The 23,036-nt window shown below is 46.7% G+C and overlaps 4 protein-coding genes across 4 annotated transcripts in view; all 4 read right to left on the bottom strand.

Annotated features, from left to right (window-relative positions):
• The window catches only part of slc31a1 (solute carrier family 31 member 1), an 11,779-nt gene extending 8,602 nt beyond the window's left edge, over positions 1-3,177 (bottom strand). The window contains exons 1-2 of the mRNA XM_073477829.1: positions 3,022-3,177; positions 89-129 (exon numbers count right to left, since the gene is read on the bottom strand). The gene's annotated coding sequence lies outside the window, so the exon portion shown is untranslated. The remainder of the gene's footprint in view (positions 1-88; positions 130-3,021) is intronic.
• A 4,605-nt stretch (positions 3,178-7,782) lies between these two features.
• atp6v1g1 (ATPase H+ transporting V1 subunit G1) lies at positions 7,783-12,140 on the bottom strand. Its single transcript, XM_073478570.1, has 3 exons — positions 11,968-12,140; positions 8,873-8,973; positions 7,783-8,503 (listed from the first exon to the last, which is right to left on the bottom strand). Exons 1-3 carry the CDS (start codon positions 12,047-12,049, stop codon positions 8,330-8,332), a joined length of 357 nt encoding a protein of 118 aa, XP_073334671.1. The 5' UTR covers positions 12,050-12,140; the 3' UTR covers positions 7,783-8,329.
• Positions 12,141-12,523: 383 nt separating this feature from the next.
• Positions 12,524-15,677, bottom strand: LOC141005659 (polyunsaturated fatty acid lipoxygenase ALOX15B-like). The gene is made up of 4 exons (XM_073477581.1): positions 15,594-15,677; positions 14,623-14,712; positions 14,366-14,537; positions 12,524-12,622 (listed from the first exon to the last, which is right to left on the bottom strand). The coding sequence occupies exons 2-4, from the start codon at positions 14,658-14,660 to the stop codon at positions 12,524-12,526; spliced, it is 309 nt and encodes a 102-aa protein (XP_073333682.1). The 5' UTR covers positions 14,661-14,712; positions 15,594-15,677.
• Positions 15,678-15,739: 62 nt separating this feature from the next.
• hsdl2 (hydroxysteroid dehydrogenase like 2) lies at positions 15,740-22,849 on the bottom strand. Its single transcript, XM_073478045.1, has 11 exons — positions 22,728-22,849; positions 21,279-21,442; positions 20,929-21,027; positions 17,557-17,671; positions 17,324-17,427; positions 17,148-17,246; positions 16,870-17,064; positions 16,710-16,781; positions 16,458-16,607; positions 16,252-16,380; positions 15,740-15,996 (listed from the first exon to the last, which is right to left on the bottom strand). The coding sequence occupies exons 1-11, from the start codon at positions 22,742-22,744 to the stop codon at positions 15,881-15,883; spliced, it is 1,260 nt and encodes a 419-aa protein (XP_073334146.1). The 5' UTR covers positions 22,745-22,849; the 3' UTR covers positions 15,740-15,880.
• Between the last annotated feature and the right edge of the window lie 187 nt (positions 22,850-23,036).

Raw genomic sequence — 23,036 nt, 5'->3', positions numbered from 1 at the left:
CTTTTTAAACTTCATCTTCTGTGCAGCCTGCAGCCTGATTGGCTCATTTAAAAAAGTTAAATCAGAGACAGGAAGTAGAATCTCTTACCTGGAGAGGAGCGAGCGAGGGGTGATCGAGCACTGAAGAGACTGAGAGAGAGAGAGAGAGACAGAGAGAGAGACAGAGATTAACAGCCAATAAAAACTGATAACAGGATGAACTTCAGCCAATCACACACTGGCATGATTCTCAGACAGCCAGTCAGCTCAAACACTGTGTCCACCCTCAGCCAATCAGCGGTGAGGAGGCTTTCTGACAGCCAATGAGGAGCTGTGGATGGACAGTAAAGTGACCGAGTCAAGTGTTGTTCAGCAGATTCTCATCACTGGATATTTAAAAAAGATCTGAGAGGAAGAGACGGAGCAGATCAATAATCTGTGATCAATCATTGGATTCAGTCAATCAGTCTGAACGTGTGTGATGATCACAGGATGAATATTAATGATCCAGTCTGAGCTGAACGTCATGTGACAGGTAAACTGATTTATTGACGATGTTTGTGTAAATGATTCACTTCCTGTACGTGTTGACCTTTGACCTCCAGTCCTAGTTATAAAATACAATTCAACAGTAATCAGATTACTCTCACTACTCAGTACTCAGATCACTCTTCATCTCATCTGTGAACACAGTAAACTGATCTTAGATCAGATTTATTATTATTCATTTATTATTGATTGATTGACTGATCAGGTGTTTGACACCTGCAGCTGTGAACGTCTCATCAGCCAATCAGAGAGGAGCATCAGGACTGAGCCTGACTGTGACCTTTGACCTCAGCCAGTCACGTCTTCAGTTCCTTATCTCCATCACTGATTCACTGAACTTCTTCACTGTTCTGGTACTGTTCAGTACACCACACCACGGATCAGAACACCTCTCCACGGATCAGAACACCACACCACGGATCAGTACACCACACCACGGATCAGAACACCACACCACGGATCAGAACACCACACCACGGATCAGTACACCACACCACGGATCAGTACACCACACCACGGATCAGAACACCTCTCCAAGGATCAGAACACCTCTCCACGGATCAGTACACCACACCACGGATCAGAACATCACACCACGGATCAGTACACCACACCACGGATCAGTACACCACACCACGGATCAGAACACCACACCACGGATCAGAACATCACACCACGGATCAGTACACCACACCACGGATCAGTACACCACACCACGGATCAGTACACCACACCACGGATCAGAACATCACACCACGGATCAGTACACCACACCACGGATCAGAACACCACACCACGGATCAGTACACCACACCACGGATCAGTACACCACACCACGGATCAGAACACCACACCACGGATCAGTACACCACACCACGGATCAGTACACCACACCACGGATCAGAACACCTCTCCAAGGATCAGAACACCTCTCCACGGATCAGAACACCTCTCCACGGATCAGTACACCACACCACGGATCAGAACACCTCTCCACGGATCAGAACACCTCTCCACGGATCAGTACACCACACCACGGATCAGTACACCACACCACGGATCAGTACACCACACCACGGATCAGAACACCTCTCCAAGGATCAGAACACCTCTCCAAGGATCAGTACACCACACCACGGATCAGAACACCTCTCCAAGGATCAGAACACCTCTCCAAGGATCAGAACACCTCTCCAAGGATCAGTACACCACACCACGGATCAGAACACCTCTCCACGGATCAGAACACCTCTCCACGGATCAGAACACCTCTCCTAGGATCAGAACACCTCTCCACGGATCAGAACACCTCTCCAAGGATCAGAACACCTCTCCAAGGATCAGAACACCTCTCCAAGGATCAGAACACCTCTCCAGTGATATCTGCTGCTGTCTACAGAGAGAAGTGAAGCTGTAAACACTTGCTGCTGTCATGATCCTGTGCGATACTGGGCCAAATGCAACGAACTCTTGTTCTGATCTGCACTGTGAGGTGAGGAAAGTCCACACCTTCACCCCATTATTGTATCGCTGCTGTGGGTCAACTCAGTGATTTTAGAGTGTAAAAACAAAATGAATCAATTAGTTGATGAGCAGAAAATTAATCAAAGTCATTTTTCAAGCAAACAAGAACAACGGGTCAGTTCCAGGTGTGTTCTGTGTTTTATGTCCCGTCACTTTGGACTCTGGGAAATAAAAGAAGCATTTTTAACTTCTTCAGCAGATTAATCAATACTGACGATGACTGTTAGCTGCAGCTCTTTTGACAGCCCGACTCGATCTGCTGAGGAAGACCAGAACAGGTCCAGAACAGCTGCTGGAGGAACCGTGTGGTGACATCACTGTTATGACATCACAGTCAGCTGCTGCTGTCACTGGTCTGACCTCACGCTGACGTCACTTGTCTCACTTTTCATCTCTGCGTGACAGAACCGCACGTTCACACGAAGCTCAGTCTCGCCACGCAGCGCACGTGAGCTGGCCAGGCTCCATCATCAAAGGTGCCAGGTAGGGCTGCCTTGCTCGTGCACGCGGAAGACTTTACCTGGGCACCTGCGCTGTCAGGGCAGGTGCCCAGGTAAAGTCTTCCGCCTATCCTGTCAATCAGCGCGCGTGGCATCCACCAATCAGTTTATAAAATTCCTCTCTAACCAGGTCCGCTTTGAAATCTCCTCACATCGCTCCGTACAACAGACTGACGCGACGGCGGAGATCAAAGAAAGCAGGTCATTTGAGGGGAGGGTTTCTGGGAACGAGGACTCTGCAGGTGAACAAAGTATGTGCCGAATTTACAACAAGCCCCGTCCAGTTCAGAAACTGCCACAGGTTCGAACCTCGCACCTGTATGGTCTCTGCTATGTGGAAGAATAAGAAAACTGTAGCATTTTCCTAAGGAGTTTCGTACGATAGCAGATAGTGTGCTAGTGTGTAGCAGCAGAGGTCACTGGCACAGTTTCACACACACAAACACACACAAACAGACCGGAAGCTCACCTGGAAGTCTTCTTCGACTTCTTCTCCTCCGTTTGGCTCCGAAACACGAAACTCACAAAGTCGCGAGAAAACAAAAGAGAAGAAGAAAAGAAAGAAGCCGAAGAAGAAAGTCGTCTCTTCACTTCTTTCCTTCACCGTCCGCCACCACTTCCGTGTCCTACGTCATGACGTCTTTACGCAGGGCACGGGGGAGGAGCTGAGATGAGGCGGGTAAACTAATTGGGATCAGTTTGGACCAATTAGGAGGCGCGTCCTGCGTCGAGAGGCGGGGCTTTGTCCGAGCCACGTAAGCGGGTTTGTAGTGAAGAGTCACGTGATCCCCGCGTGAGCTCACTCAGACCGGAAGAAGAAAGTTTTTTAATTTTTTTCTTTTTACTACAAAATTTAAATGTACAAACTGTAAAACAGCAACTGAGACGTCATAAAGAACATTAAACACCTTCAGAAGACGAGATTTATAACAGTGATGACGTCACAGTCTGGTTTCAGCCACTTAATCATCGAACTGACTTCAGTTGAATTTCAGTTTTTTATATAAATGTAGTTTAATGAATAAAGAATGTAGATAAAACGATGAAAAGTCACATGAAGAAGAAACTTTATCTCCAGTTTCTTAAAATAAAGCGGAGACATCAGTGGTTCTGAACACACTGACTGCTTCTGTTTTATATGAACAGAACATGACTCTGTTTTCATTTATTTAGTTTCAGTTGTGGTTGTTTCTGGTTCTGCTGCACACGAAACACAAACACGTCACAATATCAGCACATATACAGTTTATGGATGAAGCTGCAGAGCGACGACTGAAGATGTTTTTAGTTTTCACCATCCAGTTTTGTGTGGAGGCTTCAGCACCAGGGAAGTCCGTGAACTGCTGCTGCAGGATCCTTCTGATCCGGTCACTCTGCTGCCTCAGACGGCTGCGACGTCCTGATCCCCCGGCAGCTCCTGCTCTCACAGACTCAAATTCAGTTATCTTAAATATTTTTGGCTGTTTTCATCCTCTGGAGAATAAAGTATCTGTGTGGAACAAGTCCGCATAACGTTCAACAGAAGTTCATGTGGTTCTGGTCCGGTGAGTACCTGAGAGCAGCCATCAAACAGCCTGGTGCCAGGAGGCAGCGGGCACTGAAGGGTGATGTAGAGTTGAACAAAGGCTCAGAATCAGAATCAGAATCAGAATCAGAACTCCTTTATTGTCCCACAACGGGGAAATGTGTTTGCCACAGCAGCCAAAGGACAGAATATTACAAAAAGCACAATAACAATAGCCAAAAACGTACAATATATATTAAAAAGGTAAGAATAAAATAGACTTATATATACATATAAACATGATAGTGTACAAAATTAACAGCAGTGAATTTTTATTTACAATATAAATAATAAATAATAAATATGGGTATTAAGAAAATTGACAGTGCAGAGTGAGGTCTGCTGGGAGCAGCGCCGACTGTAGAGACAGCAGCAGGAAGGACCTGTGGTACCTCTCCTTCACACACTTGGACCTGTGGTACCTCTCCTTCACACACTGGGACCTGCGGTACCTCTCCTTCACACGCTTGGACCTACGGTACCTCTCCTTCACACACTTGGACCTGCGGTACCTCTCCACACACTTGGACCTGCGGTACCTCTCCACACACTTGGACCTGCGGTACCTCTCCTTCACACACTGGGACCTGCGATACCTCTCCTTCACACACTTGGACCTGCGGTACCTCTCCTTCACACGCTTGGACCTACGGTACCTCTCCTTCACACACTTGGACCTGTGGTACCTCTCCTTCACACACTGGGACCTGCGGTACCTCTCCACACACTTGGACCTGCGGTACCTCTCCTTCACACGCTTGGACCTGCGATACCTCTCCTTCACACACTTGGACCTGCGGTACCTCTCCTTCACACGCTTGGACCTGCGGTACCTCTCCTTCACACACTTGGACCTGCGGTACCGCTCCTGCACACACTTGGACCTGCGGTACCTCTCCTTCACACACTTGGACCTGCGGTACCTCTCCTTCACACACTTGGACCTGCGGTACCGCTCCTTCACACAGTGACCTGCAGGGGGTGGGACTCCTTCACACAGTGACCTGCAGGGGGTGGGACTCCTTCACCAGCAGCGATGACAGCTTGTCCATCATCCTGCTCTCTCCCACCACCTGCACTGGGTCAAGAGGACGTCCCAGGATGGAGCTGCCTTCTTCATGAGTTTATCAAGTCTCCTCCTGCCTGCTGCCGAGATGCTGCTGCTCCAGCAGACGACACCATAGAAAATGGCTGATGCCACCACAGAGTCATAGACAGTCCTCAGCAGTGCCTCCTGCACCCCACCGGACCTGAGCTTCCTCAGCAGGTGGAGTCTGCTCTGACCTTTCTCTACGAGAGCCAAGGCACTTGAAGAAGAAGGATGGGTCATGACATCACTGAATCACACTGTGGTTCCACACTGTGGTTTCAGCTGTATTGAAGTCTATGAGAGATGATTGAGAAACACACTTAAACCCAACACATCTTCGTCGTCTGACTTCTGCTGAAGAAACGCCTCCAGAACATGAAGGAAAACACTTCAGAGCAGGTCGACAGCAGATTTGTCCAAATATCCGACCACACATCTCCGATGAGACGGAGTTTCATGTGAACAGGGTCTTTCAGGTGTTGACCTCCTCTCTGACGTGTTTCCTCATGTTCTGGAGGCTTTTCTTCATCATTACGTCGTAGATATGTTGGTTTCACTGTGTTTCTCCATCATCTCCCATAGACTTCAATACAGCTGTCACCACAGCCTGACACCAAAGATCCAGTGACGTCATGACCCTTCCTCCTTTTAGGCTCCTTCAGGAGAGAGCGGAGCCATGATGCTGCCCAGCGGACCAATCACGCCGCGACGTGTTGTTCCCACCCTGAAGAGGCGACGTCAGGTCGGACCTGTAACACCCACACAGCAGCTGAGTCACTGCTGCAGGACTCGGGTCACTTCAGACCACAGACACTCAGGAGCTGGATCAATGAAGGAACGCTGGAGGGAGACGAGGACTGTCAACTGTCTGCTGATGTTTCCTGCTGTCTCCTGATGTTTCCTGGTGTCTCCTGATGTCTCCTGGTGTTTCCTGGTGTCTCCTGATGTTCCCTGGTGTCTCCTGATGTCTCCTGATGTTTCCTGATGTCTCCTGATGTCTCCTGATGTTTCCTGGTGTCTCCTGATGTCTCCTGATGTTTCCTGGTGTCTCCTGCTGTCTCCAGATCTTTCCTGGTGTCTCCTGATGTTTCCTGGTGTCTCCTGATGTCTCCTGATGTCTCCTGATGTTTCCTGGTGTCTCCTGATGTCTCCTGATGTTTCCTGGTGTCTCCTGATGTCTCCTGATGTTTCCTGGTGTCTCCTGATGTCTCCTGGTGTTTCCTGGTGTCTCCTGATGTTCCCTGGTGTCTCCTGATGTCTCCTGATGTTTCCTGATGTCTCCTGATGTCTCCTGATGTTTCCTGGTGTCTCCTGATGTCTCCTGATGTTTCCTGGTGTCTCCTGATGTCTCCTGATGTTTCCTGGTGTCTCCTGATGTTTCCTGGTGTCTCCTGATGTTTCCTGGTGTCTCCTGATGTCTCCTGATGTCTCCTGATGTTTCCTGGTGTCTCCTGATGTTTCCTGATGTCTCCTGATGTTTCCTGGTGTCTCCTGGTGTCTCCTGATGTTCCCTGGTGTCTCCTGATGTTTCCTGGTGTTTCCTGGTGTCTCCTGGTGTCTCCTGATGTTCCCTGGTGTCTCCTGATGTTTCCTGGTGTCTCCTGATGTTTCCTGGTGTCTCCTGATGTCTCCTGATGTTTCCTGGTGTCTCCTGCTGTCTCCAGATCTTTCCTGGTGTCTCCTGATGTTTCCTGGTGTCTCCTGATGTTTCCTGCTGTCTCCTGATGTTTCCTGGTGTCTCCTGATGTTTCCTGCTGTCTCCTGATGTTTCCTGGTGTCTCCTGATGTTCCCTGGTGTCTCCTGATGTTTCCTGCTGTCTCCTGATGTTTCCTGGTGTCTCCTGATGTTTCCTGGTGTCTCCTGATGTTTCCTGGTGTCTCCTGATGTTTCCTGCTGTCTCCTGGTGTCTCCTGATGTCAGTGAACGAGGCTCATCAACATGAGCTCAGCTGATCTGAGAGCAAATATTGTACTTTTTACTCCACTACATTTATTTGATACTTTTAGTTACAAGTTACTTTACAGGTTACACATTTTTAATGACATTTATTTTGTTGGCAATCGGATAAAAACCTGATTTGAAGCAGAAGAAAAAAACATTCAGTCTTTTTGAAGTAAATACTTTTTTTTACGCATGTATTAGTTACTTTTATTTGTACTTTTGACACGTAAGTACATTTACCATCAGATACTTTAAGATTTATACTTGAGTACTTTTCATATGTGCCACTTTCATTTTTACAAAATAATATTCTAACACTTGATCTTTACTTTTACTTGAGTTTGACTGAGTACTTTTACAACACAGCAGTAATGTGATTACACCACATATAAACACAATATACTCCAAAAAAAACTGAAAGCAGGTGACTGAAACTTCTGAGTACTTTGAGTATTTTCATTTTCTGTTACTTTATTCTTCCAATCCACTACATTTATGTTTACTTTAGTTACTAGTTACTTTATAGATTACATGCTACATCAGGAATGTCCTCAAATACACAGAATTCTTTCAAGGACTCCTCAAGGTCACCTTGAGAAGACTTTCAGCCAATCACAGAGCAGCACGACACAGCTTCAGCCAATCATCATTCAGTTTAATGTTTTCTGTTTGTCATCATCACGTCACAAACATCAACAGGAAGTCACATGGTCACACACAGGAAACAACCAACAAACTGTGGAAATGCACAAGAGTTTCACAATAAAAGCCTTTTCACGCACAAAGACAAACAACCAATCAGCTCATCAAATCAGATTTCATTTTGTTTTAAACTGACAGCTGATTGGCTGACAGAGAACCAGTGAAGAAAGACTTTTATTTTGTTAGATTCAGGAAACAAAACTTAATTCTGATATATATAAATATTTCGTAAACATCAACACAGTAACAACATTTATTAACGTTCTCTTCTTTGTTCGGAGCAGGAAACAGGAAGTTATGAACTTTTGCACCTTTCAAAATAAAAGCTTTTGGGAGAATTTCAATTTTGTTTGTTTGAGTCACAAAAACTTTAGCTGTGATTGAAGCTATGAAGCTAACGATGCTAACGTCCATGTCTCCTCTGTTTGCCCCGCCCCCTTCGGGTTAGTCCCGCCCCTGTTGTTTCGTGGCCCCGCCCCTCAACCGGCGACGCGGTAGTTGGCATGAAACTCCGGCTTGATGTCGCAGACGTGTCGCAGCAGCTCGCCCAGCACCGCCTCCCGGTTACCACGGTAACTGGCCTGGATATGACCCATTCGCTCGGCCGTGTCGCGGTCCACCTCCACCGCACTGTTGCCATGGGAACCGAGGGCCTGGGGGACAGGAACATTAATTAATTAGATTAATTATAAAGAATGTGACGATAACACAGACAGCAGGAAGCTTCAGTTAAAAGATCATAAAAACATTTAATTCAAATTCACCTTAAAAAAATAAACAATAAGAAAATAAAAACATTAAAATACTAAAATAACAAGAAAGAGGTGATAATATGGAAGTAAATGAAAACGTGAAGAAAAGATGAATATAAGTGAATATTTAGAAAAACGTCCCTCAGTTATTAACCGTGTTCAGACTTCAGTGATCAGGTGAAACATTTACAACGTTATGAGTTTAAAGTGAACAGAAAAACATGACAGTGAACAAAGAAATGAATGTTTAGTTGTTGAGCTGCGACTCACCGCCGCCTCTTTGGTCTTAAACTCTTTCTCCCTCTGCAGTCGATACTGTTCGATCTCAGCCTGAGCCTCCTCCTTCGCCTGCTTCAGACGCCGGTTCTTACCTGCAGAGGGCGAGAGACACCCACAACACATCAGAGAGAGAGAGAGCGAGAGACACCCACAACACATCAGAGAGAGAGAGAGGGCGAGAGACACCCACAACACATCAGAGAGAGAGAGAGAGAGGGCGAGAGACACCCACAACACATCAGAGAGAGAGAGAGAGAGGGCGAGAGACACCCACAACACATCAGAGAGAGAGAGGGCGAGAGACACCCACAACACATCAGAGAGAGAGAGAGGGCGAGACACCCACAACACATCAGAGAGAGAGAGAGAGGGGGCGAGAGACACCCACAACACATCAGAGAGAGAGAGGGCGAGAGAGAGAGGGCGAGAGACACCCACAAACATCAGAGAGAGAGAGAGAGCGAGAGAGAGGGCGAGAGAGAGAGGGCGAGAGACACCCACAACACATCAGAGAGAGAGAGAGACTTTCAGACCTGGTATCAGGTCCAATGCACGTGACCTCATCATCACCAGACTCCATTAACAAATGTGGTGATTTTAAGAGTTGTTGAGTTAAAACAAACTTTATAACGTAGTGAAACTCTGTCTCTGACAGACTCTGAATCAGTGTCTCCTTCTTGTAAATTCAGCATTAAATGAAAACAGTAAGTTGTGTGTTTCCTTGTACAAAGTGTCAGTTTGTGGCAGCATGGCTGCACCAGCCTGTCTGCTTCTGTGTCTAAAGTGCTAAAGTCTGACCTGCCAACATTTAGCAGCTGTTTGAACACACTGTTTACACTGATTTCACCATTTACACTCAATTTATGAAAGAAGAAACATTTTATTGATCTAAACATGTCACATTTTACAGATGCACTGAACAGTAACCAGTGTAGGCGACTTCTTTGTCCTCGTGGAGCAGCAGGTCACTGTTTGTTTACATGTCACAGCTGGAGATAAATGTAAACAGACCGTCAGCTGTCAACCAGGAAGTGACTGTTGTTGTCAGCGTGTTGTCACGGTGATTCTGCAGGTGACTATTATCACTGAACTGATTGATGAAGTTATTGATTACTGCTGTCTGATCTAAACCAATCACCTGTCCTCTCTCTGTCTCTGATCCCCATTCATTCCCTGTGGCTGTGTCCAAACTCAGGGGCTGCAGCCTTCAGGACGCATCTGAAGGCCAAATGCGTCACAACGCTGCGTGAAGGCTCCTTCACATGCAGCCTTCTCTTCCCTCTTGTTGGAGGACGCACCGCTACTGTCCTTCACGGCCTCACATATCCCAAGATCCTTTGCACGCCGCCGCTCAGTCCCGAAACAGAAGAGGAAGCAAGAAAAATGGCGACATCAAGTGGCGCAGACACGACATTCAAATGTGAGTCTTGGGTTTATACTCGGTTTTTACTCATTTGAACGTCCAACGCCAGATATGTTAAACTTCAGGGACATTCAAACCTCCACATTTCAACTTTCAGTTAAAACACGTGGCGCTGGTGATGCATTAGCATACGGCATAAATTAGCATTGTGCCGTTGGCAGTAAAGCCTTAAAAGCCGTCACTTTCAACATGTGACGTTCAGAAAACCATTAAATCCATTCAGTCAACTCTCTTTCGCGGGCCTGGGCGGCAGAAATCGTGACGTAAGGGGCGGGAACACCTGGTGACACAACCAGGAAATGCTCTGAAGGCGAGACCGTCCCATTTAACAACGGTGGGACACAGCTTAAGGCTGTGTCTCAATTCAGGGGCTGCATCCTTCAAGGACGCAGCCTTTGCGGCCCACGAAGGCCGGGTCCTTCGGAGAGACCTTGAAGGCCGCGTCCACCGCTGTTAAATGGGACGGTCTCGCCTTCGGAGCATTTCCTGGATGCGTCACCAGATGTTCCCGCCCCTTACCCTTAGGTCACGATTTCTGCCGCCCAGGCCCGCGGAGGTGACGATCTACACCACTTGATGTCGCCATTTTCCTTCTCTCTTTCTTCTGTTTCGGGCACACAAAGGATCTTGGGACATGTGAGGCCGTGAAGGATAGCAGCGGTGCGTCCTCCAACAAGAGGGACGAGAAGGCTGCATCTGAAGGAGCCTTCAAACTGGGACGGCCTTCACACGGCGTTGTGACGTAATTGGCCTTTAAATGCGTCGTGTGAAGGCTGCAGCCCCTGAGTTTGGACACAGCCTGTGACTCTTCATCACAAGGCATGACCACCATATCCCATGATGCTCAGCGGCTGACTCACAAGCCAACAGCAGGAAGTGACAGTGAATGCACACAAATAAAAGACTTCAACACGGAGAAAAGGACAAAAGTCCCTGAAGTGTTCTGGTCAAAGACTGAAATGCAGCGTCCTCACTGCAGACTGCATCAGTTCAAACAAGGGCTGGAAACGTAGTAATTACTGGGATTACATGAAGTTAATGGGTTTGTACAACATGTCCAATGATTAACTCAAAGCATTTATATCATGATCATGTGCCCGCCGGCACCGACAGACACGAAGTGATCCAACCACCAGATTCTGACTCAGTGGAGGACGAACTCTGTGACTCGGCGCGGGTTTAACTCATGAAGCGCCTCCCGGTCCCGGTCCCGGTCCCGGTCCACAGCAATGCTCGGCCTGACAGGACATTTGGTGCCTGAGCTGCACACTCACATTTACATTAAACCACGAGCCGTCAGGAGGAGACTCGTGCCGCCGATCTGACCGGAGGAAGTCACTGAATCTGAACTTTAACTCCAGTTTAACTGTGAGGTGATAAAAATGAAACGATGAGCGAAGAAACTATAAACTGACAGATTTTCGCATTGAGTTCAGTTACAGCTCGACCGTCTCATTTCTGCTGGTTCTGCCTCCTCCCGTGTCCCTCCGGTTCCGTCCTGCTCCCCCACACAGGTGTAATCACAGGTGTAATCACAGAGGTTTTTCACGCTAACGCCGATATTTCTCCGTTTCAAGCTGCTAACAGGCTAACAGGCTAACAGGCTAACAGGCTAACGGGCTAACGGGCCGCCGCGGGCTCGCAGGCCGCCGGTCCTACTCACGTTTGCGGGCTTCAGCCACCTTCTCGGCCGCTCTCTTCTCGGCCTGCAGCAGCTGCTGGATGCCCTGAGACTGACTCGCCATGTCGGGGAGGAAAACTGCGGAGGAGCCGGAGAAATTCACCAAAATGAAGGTCGACGGAGGATTTGTCTTCTTCCTCTGTTGACCGCAGTCAGCTGATGGCACGTCACGCTGCGGGCCGGTCACGTGACTGTGTCACGAGGGGCGGGGAGTTTTTTTTTAAAAAAAAAAACTTTATTTACACAGAAAACAAAAAGAAAATCTTTCTTTATGTTTTTCATATTTAATTGAAGTTCATCTTTAACACTGAACACATTCACACGCAACAATCAGAAACAAAATAAAACAAAATCAAGTTCACACAAGATACATAACTATAATAATAATAATAATAATAATAATAATGATAATGATAATACTGACTGAAAAGTGAAAATAAATGTCAATGTATCAGTGATTGGGAACATTTAAATATTTAGATGGAGATTCTGGCTTGAATGAATGAAAAGATAATAGTTAAATATATCAAAATAAACTTTAATGCATCTCTTCATTCAGGTCGCTACGGAAACAGGCTGCCATCTCCACGGGAACGCCCTCTGTGAAGTGCTGCTCAGTGGAGCCGCCCAGAGGAACCTGAAGGGAACAACAACAGCAACTGATTCTTCATTACTCCAAACATTTATCCTACCTGTGATCCTACATCATCCTACCTGTCTTCCTACCTGTGATCCTACCTGTGATCCTACCTGTCTTCCTACCTGTGATCTACCTGTCTTCCTACCTGTCTTCCTACCTGTGATCCTACCTTTGTTCCTACCTTTGTTCCTACCTGTGATCCTACCTGTGATCTACCTGTCTTCCTACCTGTGATCCTACCTTTGTTCCTACCTGTGATCCTACCTGTGATCCTACATCATCCTACCTGTCTTCCTACCTGTGATCCTACCTGTGATCCTACATCATCCTACCTGTCTTCCTACCTTTGTTCCTACCTGTGATCCTACCTGTCTTCCTACCTGTGATCCTACCTTTGTTCCTACCTGTGATCCTACCTGTCTTCCTACCTGTGATCCTACCTGTGATCCTACATCATCCTACCTGTCTTCCTACCTGTGATCCTACCTGTCTTCCTACCTGTGATCCTACCTGTCTTCCTACCTGTGATCCTACCTGTGATCCTACATCATCCTACCTGTCTTCCTACCTGTGATCCTACCTGTGAACCTACCTTTGTTCCTACCTGTGATCCTACCTGTCTTCCTACCTGTGATCCTACCTGTGATCCTACCTTTGTTCCTACCTGTGATCCTACATCATCCTACCTGTCTTCCTACCTGTGATCCTACCTTTGTTCCTATCTGTGATCCTACCTTTGTTCCTACCTGTGATCCTACCTGTGATCCTACATCATCCTACCTGTCTTCCTACCTGCGATCCTACCTTTGGTCCTACCTGTGATCCTACCTTTGTTCCTACCTGTGATCCTACCTTTGTTCCTACCTGTGATCCTACCTGTCTTCCTACCTGTGATCCTACCTTTGTTCCTACCTGTGATCCTACTTTTGTTCCTACCTGTGATCCTACCTTTGTTCCTACCTGTGATCCTACCTGTGATCCTACCTTTGTTCCTACCTGTGATCCTACCTTTGTTCCTACCTGTGATCCTACCTGCGATCCTACCTTTGTTCCTACCTGCGATCCTACCTTTGGTCCTACCTGTGATCCTACCTGCGATTCTACCTTTGTTCCTACCTGTGATCCTACCTTTGTTCCTACCTGTGATCCTACCTGCGATCCTACCTTTGTTCCTACCTGCGATCCTACCTTTGGTCCTACCTGTGATCCTACCTGCGATTCTACCTTTGTTCCTACCTGTGATCCTACCTTTGTTCCTACCTGTGATCCTACCTGTGATCCTACCTTTGATCCTACCTGTGATCCTACCTGTCTTCCTACCTGTGATCCTACCTGTGATCCTACCTTTGTTCCTACCTGTGATCCTACCTTTGTTCCTACCTGTGATCCTACCTGCGATCCTACCTTTGTTCCTACCTGTAATCCTACCTTTGTTCCTACCTGTGATCCTATCTGCGATTCTACCTTTGTTCCTACCTGTGATCCTACCTTTGTTCCTACCTGTGATCCTATCTGCGATTCTACCTTTGTTCCTACCTGTGATCCTACCTTTGTTCCTACCTGTGATCCTACCTGTATCCTACCTGTGATCCTACCTGTGATCTGTCATGTGTCTGTGATCATTGGCTGCTGTTTAGTAAAGTGTGTGCTGATTGGTGGTGTGTCGGCAGGGTGTGCTCTCATTGGGCCGTCCCACAGTCTCGTTCATGTTGATGTAAAGTGTGTTTGTTACGTTCGTACAAAGTCTGCAGGTGTCTTGCTGAGCAGGTAGACGGTGGCGAGGCCGTGCATGGTGGAGTTCACGTCAGGAAAGCTGTCCAGCAGGCTGTGCTGGCTGCAGCGCCCCCTGTAGGCCGGAGGACGACGCTGCAGACCCACAGGATGCCGAACGCATCCAGCCGAAGAAATCGAGCTGCAGGAAGACGTTCAGAAGACGACAGGTAAGGAGGAGCGTAAGCGGACCAATCAGGAAGCTCAGAGCCTGGAGGAGGTTTCACCTGTGCTTTGTTGAGCGTGGTGTGCTGCGCCCATGCATTGAAGATCACCATAGTAACGAAGTACGTCAGCTCCAACACTGAAGTGAAGGACTGTGGGAAACCCGAGGACAGAGTTCATCATTTTTTACTGATAAACAAAAACTTTTAAACTGTTTAGATTTTTGTGTTTTTAAATAAAGTTTATTAAATTTGACTTCAGTGTTTCTGCTTCACTGAGTGATACTAAAGTAATCATATGAGTAGTGTTTCAAAGTAAAGCTGAAGTACTTTTACTGTGAAAGTACTTCAGCTTTACTTTGAAACACTACTCATATGATTACCACAATAAAAGCACTACAGGGAGTACTCAGAGCTCCCTTCTCGTCTCCTTGGCGTAGCTTGTAAAACTACATGTAGTTCAGCCTGGCAGTAGTTTGAACAAACTACATTTCTACCCCTGGAGAAATGTAGTTTGTAAAACTACTGCTAAAAAAAGTAGCTTCAGCAACTACTTATACTCATTTAACTCAGCGTTAAATAAATCAACATATGTATATGAAACAAAATATAACAAAAAAACTTCACATGCCAGCAGAAACATGTTTCTCAACTCGTTTTATTTTTTAAAGAACAAAAGCTGACATGTTTGGTCAACACCACAGGAGCTTCAGAGGCGCCAACACTGGCTGCAGGGGCAGAATCGCTTGTTGACACGACACATGAGCCGTCTCTCAAAGTTTCTATCAGACAGCGAAGTCGAAATTTTTGCCAGACAAGTCGCTGAGACGAGTCACCTGCAGACGAGTCACCTGCAGACAAGTCACCTGCAGACGAGTCACCTGCAGACGAGTCGCTCATGGAGACTTGTGTGATTGGTTCTGCTCTGCTGCAGAGCTGGAACTGGATATTTAAGGCCCGGTTCTGCAGGTCAGCGTCAGACTCGGAGCTTCACTTGGAGGTTTCTGTCTGTGACTCTTTGTATCTGAGCAAACCTGCTGTGTGTTTGGTGACGCTCGTCTTCACAGAAACCGGTTCAGGACTGTAGAATATTTCAGAACATCTTCAGTAAATCAAAGGAACCATCCGACCCGGTTCAGCCCCATTTTAATTTACTGGTTGAAGAGAAGAAACAAACCAGTTTATTATCAAGGTAGATTTTATTAACATCTCATCATCCTCATCATCAGTATTTCTATTATTATTGTTATTAAGGCAACAAGTACAGCTACAAACAGGAAGTGGGCGGGGCTTGATGAGGCCGGTGGGCGGGGCTTCAGTCTCACAGTTTGGCCTTGTTCATGCGGCTCATCAGTTTCTCCAGTTTGATGGCGAGCGTCATGTCGCCTTTGATCCGCAGCTTCCCGGACATGAAGGCCAGCGTTGGCTTCAGCTTCCCTGAAACGGACACAGCTGTTACCATGGAAACAACGCCACTCATAGTTTGGTGACAGCGTCGCCAAGGCAACAGGTTATCTTATAGTGAGCTCAGTTTGTCTGTGTGATCTCAACACCCAGAACTTCTCCAGGAGCGCAAAGGTTCCCTCAGACAGTCCTGTCTGTGTTTCCACTGCGGTCCAAGACCCGCCAAGATCCGACTCATTACTGGATCATTAAAGGTTTTATATCAGCGTTACCACGGCGACGGCTCACCTGCGAACATCTTGGTGAAGTCGTTGGAATCCAGTGTCATGACGACATCGGCTTTGACGGGTGGCTGGCCCTGACCCGCGCTGCCAGAGCCGCTCTTCAAGTCCAGAAACCACACCCCCCCGTGTTCTCCTTATATGGACACAGACACATTAATGACACGCCCCCATGTTCTCCTTATATGGACATAATGCTCTTCCTCTTGTTACCTGATAGGTCGAACTGATAAACGCCCTGTGTCGTCTTGACGACGTCTTCATTGATGACTGCTCTGATGACATCAAACGTGCTCTCTATTGGTCCACTGGAGGAAGGCGGAGCCGCTGATGATGATGGTGGCTTGAAGGCTGGGGTTGCCCCTGGCAACATGAAGACAGAAACAGATCATTGTGATTTGAGACACTAGGTGGCGCTGATGACGTGAAACTTCATCTAAACAACAAACATGGCGCCGTATTCACCGTGCTGCTCCATCTTCTTGACCAGGGTCTCAGGTGCATCGTCCAGGAAGAAGTCTGGCAGCAGGGGGTGACCTGTCGACCAATCAGAGACCACAGTGAGTATCACATGACAGTGTGTGGGAATGCTAGGTTAGTATTAGCTCAGTTAGCATGCTCTCACCCGGTTGGACGGCGTACTGATCGAAGTCTTGGACTCCCTCCTCCTTCAGGATGTCCTCATCCACCACGAAGTGACCCGTGTAGTCCTTCGGTCGGGACAGGATGGCGTAGGCGGCGTCCGCCATGATGTCGGCCGTACGACACTGTTTCCCGATGCCGTCTCCGCCCAACATGTCCATCGCTGCTGTCTGGATCGCTACGGCAACAATACACAGAGCAGGGTTAGCATCACGCAGAGTGTATGAGGAGCCTGTTAGCACGCTAACGTTAGCCACTGACCGGTTCGAGGCCAGAGGGCGTTGACCGCAATTTGACCTCTGAACTCTTCGGCCATTCCCAGGACGCACATGGACATGCCGTACTTCGCCATCGTGTACGCTGAAAAGAACCACAAGGACGTGTTATTACAGCTCAGGTGCATGATGGGATGCTGGCTGGTCGGTTGCTATGGTTACCTGTGTGGTTCTTGAACCAGACGGGGTTGAGGTTGAGCGGCGGCGACAGGTTCAGGATGTGAGGACTGCGACTCTTCAGCAGGTGAGGGATGACCAGCTTAGACCTGAGGCACACACACACTCGTTACCTGTGTGTGTGCGTGCGTGCTCGTGTGTGTGTGCATGCGTGCTCGTGCGTGTGTGTGCATGCGTGCTCGTGTGTGCGTGTATGCTGGTATCTGTGTGTGTCGTACGTCAGGTAGGTTCCTCTCAGGTTGATTCCTAACATCAGGTCGACCTTCTTCATCGGCGTCTCCAGAGTTCCCGTCAGACTGATGGCGCTCGCGTTGTTCACCAGGATGTCGATTCCTGCCAATCATAAACAAGCACTGTGATGATGTCACTGCCAGGGCAGGAAGTTCAGACTACGTCAGCTGTCTGTCATGATCCCTCACCAGCTTCCCACCCAGTGAGACATCGAGACACTGAGACATCGAGACACCGAGACACCGAGACATCGAGACACCGAGACACTGAGACATCGAGACATCGAGACACTGAGACATCGAGACACTGAGACATCGAGACACCGAGACACTGAGACACTGAGACACCGAGACACCGAGACACTGAGACATCGAGACACCGAGACACTGAGACACTGAGACACTGAGACACCGAGACACCGAGACACTGAGACACCGAGACACTGAGACACTGAGACGTCCTTCAGGTTGATCATGAATCAGATTTTTGCAGCTCGTCTGTTCTCAGAGTGTAAAACACTGAGTTGTTTCTCTGCTGGAGTTCATTCTTTTTTTTTTTCATCTGTGAAACAAAAGTTTTTTCTCCTGAATTTTCTTTTTAAAAAAAAAATGTTTTCACAGATGGAAAAAATAATGAATGAACTTTTAAAGATTATCCTGCAAGACTTGTTTTCTCGTAAACACACGAGAGAAATTAATTTAGACCAGACAGAAAATAAAATGTCTTCTCCTGCCCCTCAGGGCTTCCGTAGTTTGAGGACCACCGCAAGAAAAAAACTAATCAGAGAACAGATTTTAAGAAAAAGTTCTGTTGTTACAGGTTCTGATGAGTTTCAGGATCCTGAAGTTTAAATCAAAACGACCTCCTCGTGTTTCTGATCATCTCACATTTATGTCTTCAGTCACAACCAACAGTCAGTTCAGACCTCACCTGGTTTTCTTCTTCATGTTTCTTTTGTGTCATTTTCCCTTTTTTAATATTAATTTCATCAATCAAACTTATATATACAGTCGTCCTCAAAATTATTCATACCCTTGCTAATTTTTGTGATTTTCTATTTTTGTGATGAAATGACTGCATTTTTTCAAGTTTGTTTATGAGTTATACGTGACCAACAAGTGAAAGAATGACAACAATACACAATTCAAGAAATTCTTCATTTCAGGGGTATTTTATTCAAGGATTCCCAAAAAATGCCATGTTCAAAATTATTCATACCCTAGTCCAATGTCTTTCTTTAATAGTCAATAGCATAGCCTTTGTTTTTTATGACTGCTTTGAGACGATTCTTGTATGTGTCCACAAGCTTCCTGCATGTCTCCTGTGGGATGTTTGCCCATTCCTCCTTTGCGAAAGCCTCAAGCTGGGTCAGGTTGGTCGGTTTCCTAGCCATCACTCTGGTCTTCAAGTGATGCCACAAGTTCTCGATGGGATTCAGGTCAGGACTCTGACTTGGCCATTCTAGGACGTTGACATCATTGTCCTTGAACCATTTCTTCACTACCTTGGCAGTGTGTTTGGGATCATTGTCTTGCTGGTACGTCCAGTTGTGGCCAAGCTGTAGTTTCTCAGCAGATTCCTTCACGTTTTCATCAAGGATCCTGATGTAATCTTCCTTTTTCATTATTCCTTGGACCTTGACTAGGTTCCCTGTGCCACTGGAAGAGAAGCATCCCCATAGCATTATGCTTCCACCACCGTACTTGACTGTGGGCACAGTGTTCTTTGGTTTATATGCTTCGCCTTTCTTCCTCCAGACATATTGAGCATCCATATGGCCAAATAACTCCAACTTGGTCTCATCAGACCACAGGATGGTTGACCAATAGCTGGGATCTTGCTTCAAATGACCTCTAGCAAAGGCCAGGCGAGCCTGCACGTTTCCTCCTGAGCAGCGGCGTCTTCCGAGGCCTATGTCCATGGAGACCTCCTCTGTGCAAGACTCGCTCAATGGTGGACCGTGAGACCTTTGTCCCTGCCTGGTCAAGCGTTTCAATTAGGGCCTTGGTTGTGGTCTGGGGGTTGTTGTTGACCTCTCGGCATATTTTCCTGGCAAGTTTGGGAGACACCTTACGCTTCCTGCCACGCCCGCTGAGGTTTTCAACAGTATTGAATTTCTTGTACTTGTTAATTATGCTCTGGACGGTTGCCACAGGGACATCATACTGCTTTGAAATGGCCTTGTAACCCTTTCCTTCACTGTGGGCACGCACAAGACGTCGACGTAGGTCTTCACTGAGCTCCTTCTTCTTGACCATGATGACCAGAAATTGAGAATGATCAGAACACTTTTCCTCTATTTATACTTTTCTGGAAAGATGCTATTTTTTTAAATCAGTGTTTAACATTTGTTCAACAATGTTAATGGTATTTATTCCATTGTAACATTTTGGAATAACCACAGGACAAAGATTTTTGTAGAGACATTGTCAGGGGTATGAATAATTTTGAACATGGCATTTTTTGGGAATCCATGAATAAAATACCCCTGAAATGAAGAATTTCTTGAATTGTGTATTGTTGTCATTCTTTCACTTGTTGGTCACGTATACCTCATAAACAAACTTGAAAAAATGCAGTCATTTCATCACAAAAATAGAAAATCACAAAAATTAGCAAGGGTATGAATAATTTTGAGGACGACTGTATATACACACACACACATTTATAGTTCCTTTGTTTTTCAGAAACACAAACTGGTTTCTAGTCGGATGTAAACCAGCTGAAACAGGTCGAATAATAACAGATAGAAACAAGAAAAAAAAAAGTTATTATAATTAAATATTACACATAAAAGTTTATTTAAAAATGTGTTAATAAATAATAATAATAATCATAATAATAATAATAGCAGTAGAATGTAATTTAAATCTATATTAAATATAGATGAAATATCATAAAACAAAACAAGTCTAAAGATTAAAACTGTGATATAATAAAACAACATGAGCGACAAACTGAATCCATGTTTCAGCTGCTCTCTGATCTGATTTGATCCGATCTGATCCGATCCGATCCGATCCGATCCGATCCGGTCTGATCTGATCTGATCTGATCTGATCCGGTCTGGTCTGATCTGATCCGATCCGATCCGGTCTGGTCTGATCTGATCTGATCCGGTCTGATCTGATCTGATCTGATCCGATCCGATCTGATCTGATCTGATCTGATCCGGTCTGATCTGATCCGGTCTGATCCGATCCGATCTGATCCGGTCTGATCTGATCTGATCTGATCCGGTCTGATCTGATCTGATCTGATCCGATCCGATCCGGTCTGATCCGATCCGATCTGATCCGATCTGATCCGATCCGGTCTGATCCGGCCAGCTCAACGCAGCAGCACCAGGATTGTTTTACCTCCGAACTTGTCGACAGCTTTCTGAACAGCTTCTCCGATCTGCTGCTCATCGCGGATGTCTACCACACAGGCCAACGCTTTCCCGCCTGCCGCCTCCACTGACACAGGAAACAGGAAACAGGAAACAGTCAGTGATGTGTCACGTTAGCATGTAGCGGCAACACTCTGCACACTGGGCTGATGTTCTGATTTTAAAACCTGCTCATGTTTAAAAGCTTCAGTCATTTCCTGAAACAGCTGCTCACTCCCACAGGAGGGGATTTTCCGGGGACTACTTTGAGCAGCGGATTAATCCACTCTCTGTACTGTGTATGTTAGCATTGCGCCTATCAGCCTGTTAGCTCCTCACCCTCCTGAGCGGCTGTATAGATGGTTCCTGGTAGTTTGGGGTGGGGCACGGCGGTCTTGGCAGCGATGATGACATTGGCTCCATCTCTGGCAGCTTTCAGAGCGATGGCTTTACCGATCCCTCGACTCCCTCCGGTGATGAAGAGCGTGAGGCCGGCTAACTTCCTGAAACACGGAGCAAAGATCAGTTAGCTAACATGCTAACACAGCGAAAACACACACAGCCTGACAGTGAAACCAGGCTAGCAGGTTCCCACTGCTCCCAGTCATTGTGCTAAGCTAGGCTAACCCCCCGTGAACCTGAACTCTGATTGAAACCTGCCGGTCCTGAACATCCGGTGTGTCAGCTGGTTCATCTGTTCCTCATGTAAACGATCATTTCTCCAGTTTGACAGATTTCATTCAGACAGAGACCACAGGATAATATATAATATATAAAATAGATAAACGGTACTCTTTATTAGTTATGTGTAACCTGAAGATGTATTTAACATCAATAAAGTTTTGGAGGCTGGCTTTTCATTATAAAAGCCCTCAAACAGAAGACAGAATAGTATGCTTTTAATTTGAAGGTATATTTCCTGTCTGATGATAAGAGTGCTGACGTCACAGCAGCTGAAGTTTGTCTACAACATTCAATAAAGATTAAAGTTTTATAATAGAAGTTATTATAATGTGAAGAGTTCCCACCGGAAGTGTTAGCATCAGGCTAACTGCTGCAGCTGAGGGAGGAGTCAGGTGTCACCCTGCTCTCACCAAACCCCAGTGACAAATCCACATACTTTAAAAGTGCCTTGCTCAATGGCCTCAAAACAGAGAGAGCAGACCTGAACTACGGAGCCTCTGAAACACACAGTTATTATATTTAGTCCGGCTCCATCTGAACCCTGTCGGTCCAGTCTGACCCAGATTTGTTGAGTTGGTATTGTGAACAGACTGATGGACCATCAGAGCTGCTGCCACCAAACTCCAGAGAAAATAAAGTAACTTTTACAGTGATCAAAACCGAGCTCGGTCCAGTTTCTGCAGTAGATAAACCGGATGTTTACTTCACCTGATCCTGATCTAATGATCCGCAGGACATTGTTCTGAGCAGAAGTCTGCAGGCAGAGAAGACTCGAGCTCAGCGGAGCGGTTAGATAATGAGAATTGCCTCTGTTACCAAACTCCTTAGAAAAAACCTTCAACTTTCAACCTGCCTTGCTCAAAGGTCACAAAGAAAGGGACCAGAACCAAACTACGTACGGCTTCTGAAACTGAATTCTTCACTACAGAGTTCGGCTTTAGTTCAGTCCCAAACTAAAGGTGCTAAATTCACTGAAATTTGAACTAATTCTTGGGTTTCTTCTGGGTTTTGAGAGGGACTCTTGGTTAAAAACAGACATTTTCAGCGGTCTTTTTGGACGGAGTTCTGGGAGAAGCGACATGTTGGTGTGTTGCTCTCACTCACCCGGTGTTCTGCAGCATCGTTGGGTTTGTTCTGGAGGAGAAAGACGGAACCGTTCACAGTCCGTGCAGAAGAATGACGGCCTGTCGTCTCCTCCACCTTTCACCCACTTCCGCTTCTTCTTCTCCTCTCGGCGCAACCGGCGGAGCACAAACAGCTCGGAGCTGCACAGCGCCGCCTCCTGTACCGGAAGTGACATCACAGCCGCCAGCCTGGTTCTTCCCAACCAGGTCTTTACAGAGCTGAACCATGTGTGGACCGGTCCAGTCCCGTCGAACCTCTCTGACTCTCATCTGTACACAGCACAGTGTA

The sequence above is a fragment of the Pagrus major genome, chromosome 12, assembly GCF_040436345.1.
Source record: "Pagrus major chromosome 12, Pma_NU_1.0".
Classification (NCBI taxonomy): domain Eukaryota; kingdom Metazoa; phylum Chordata; class Actinopteri; order Spariformes; family Sparidae; genus Pagrus; species Pagrus major.
This window is presented reverse-complemented; position numbering and strand designations above follow the sequence as displayed.

Bases quoted from the DNA above. Each gene is read 5' to 3' on its own strand.
- LOC141005659 (XM_073477581.1), bottom strand. From the start codon at position 14,660: ATGCATGGGCGCAGCACACCACGCTCAACAAAGCACAG. The intron at 14,538-14,622 runs GTGAAACCTCCT...GTCTTCCTGCAG, and splicing joins CCACGCTCAACAAAGCACAG to CTCGATTTCTTCGGCTGGAT. The intron at 12,623-14,365 runs GTACGAACGTAA...TGTTCCCTTCAG, and splicing joins GCAAGACACCTGCAGACTTT to GTTCCTCTGGGCGGCTCCAC.
- hsdl2 (XM_073478045.1), bottom strand. The intron at 17,065-17,147 runs GTCAGTGGCTAA...TTGTTGCCGTAG, and splicing joins CGCCCTCTGGCCTCGAACCG to CGATCCAGACAGCAGCGATG. The intron at 15,997-16,251 runs GTGAGCCGTCGC...TGTCCGTTTCAG, and splicing joins CTTCACCAAGATGTTCGCAG to GGAAGCTGAAGCCAACGCTG.
- atp6v1g1 (XM_073478570.1), bottom strand. From the start codon at position 12,049: ATGGCGAGTCAGTCTCAGGGCATCCAGCAGCTGCTGCAGGCCGAGAAG. The intron at 8,974-11,967 runs GTGAGTAGGACC...CGCCCTCTGCAG, and splicing joins GGTGGCTGAAGCCCGCAAAC to GTAAGAACCGGCGTCTGAAG. The intron at 8,504-8,872 runs GTGAGTCGCAGC...CCTGTCCCCCAG, and splicing joins TTAAGACCAAAGAGGCGGCG to GCCCTCGGTTCCCATGGCAA.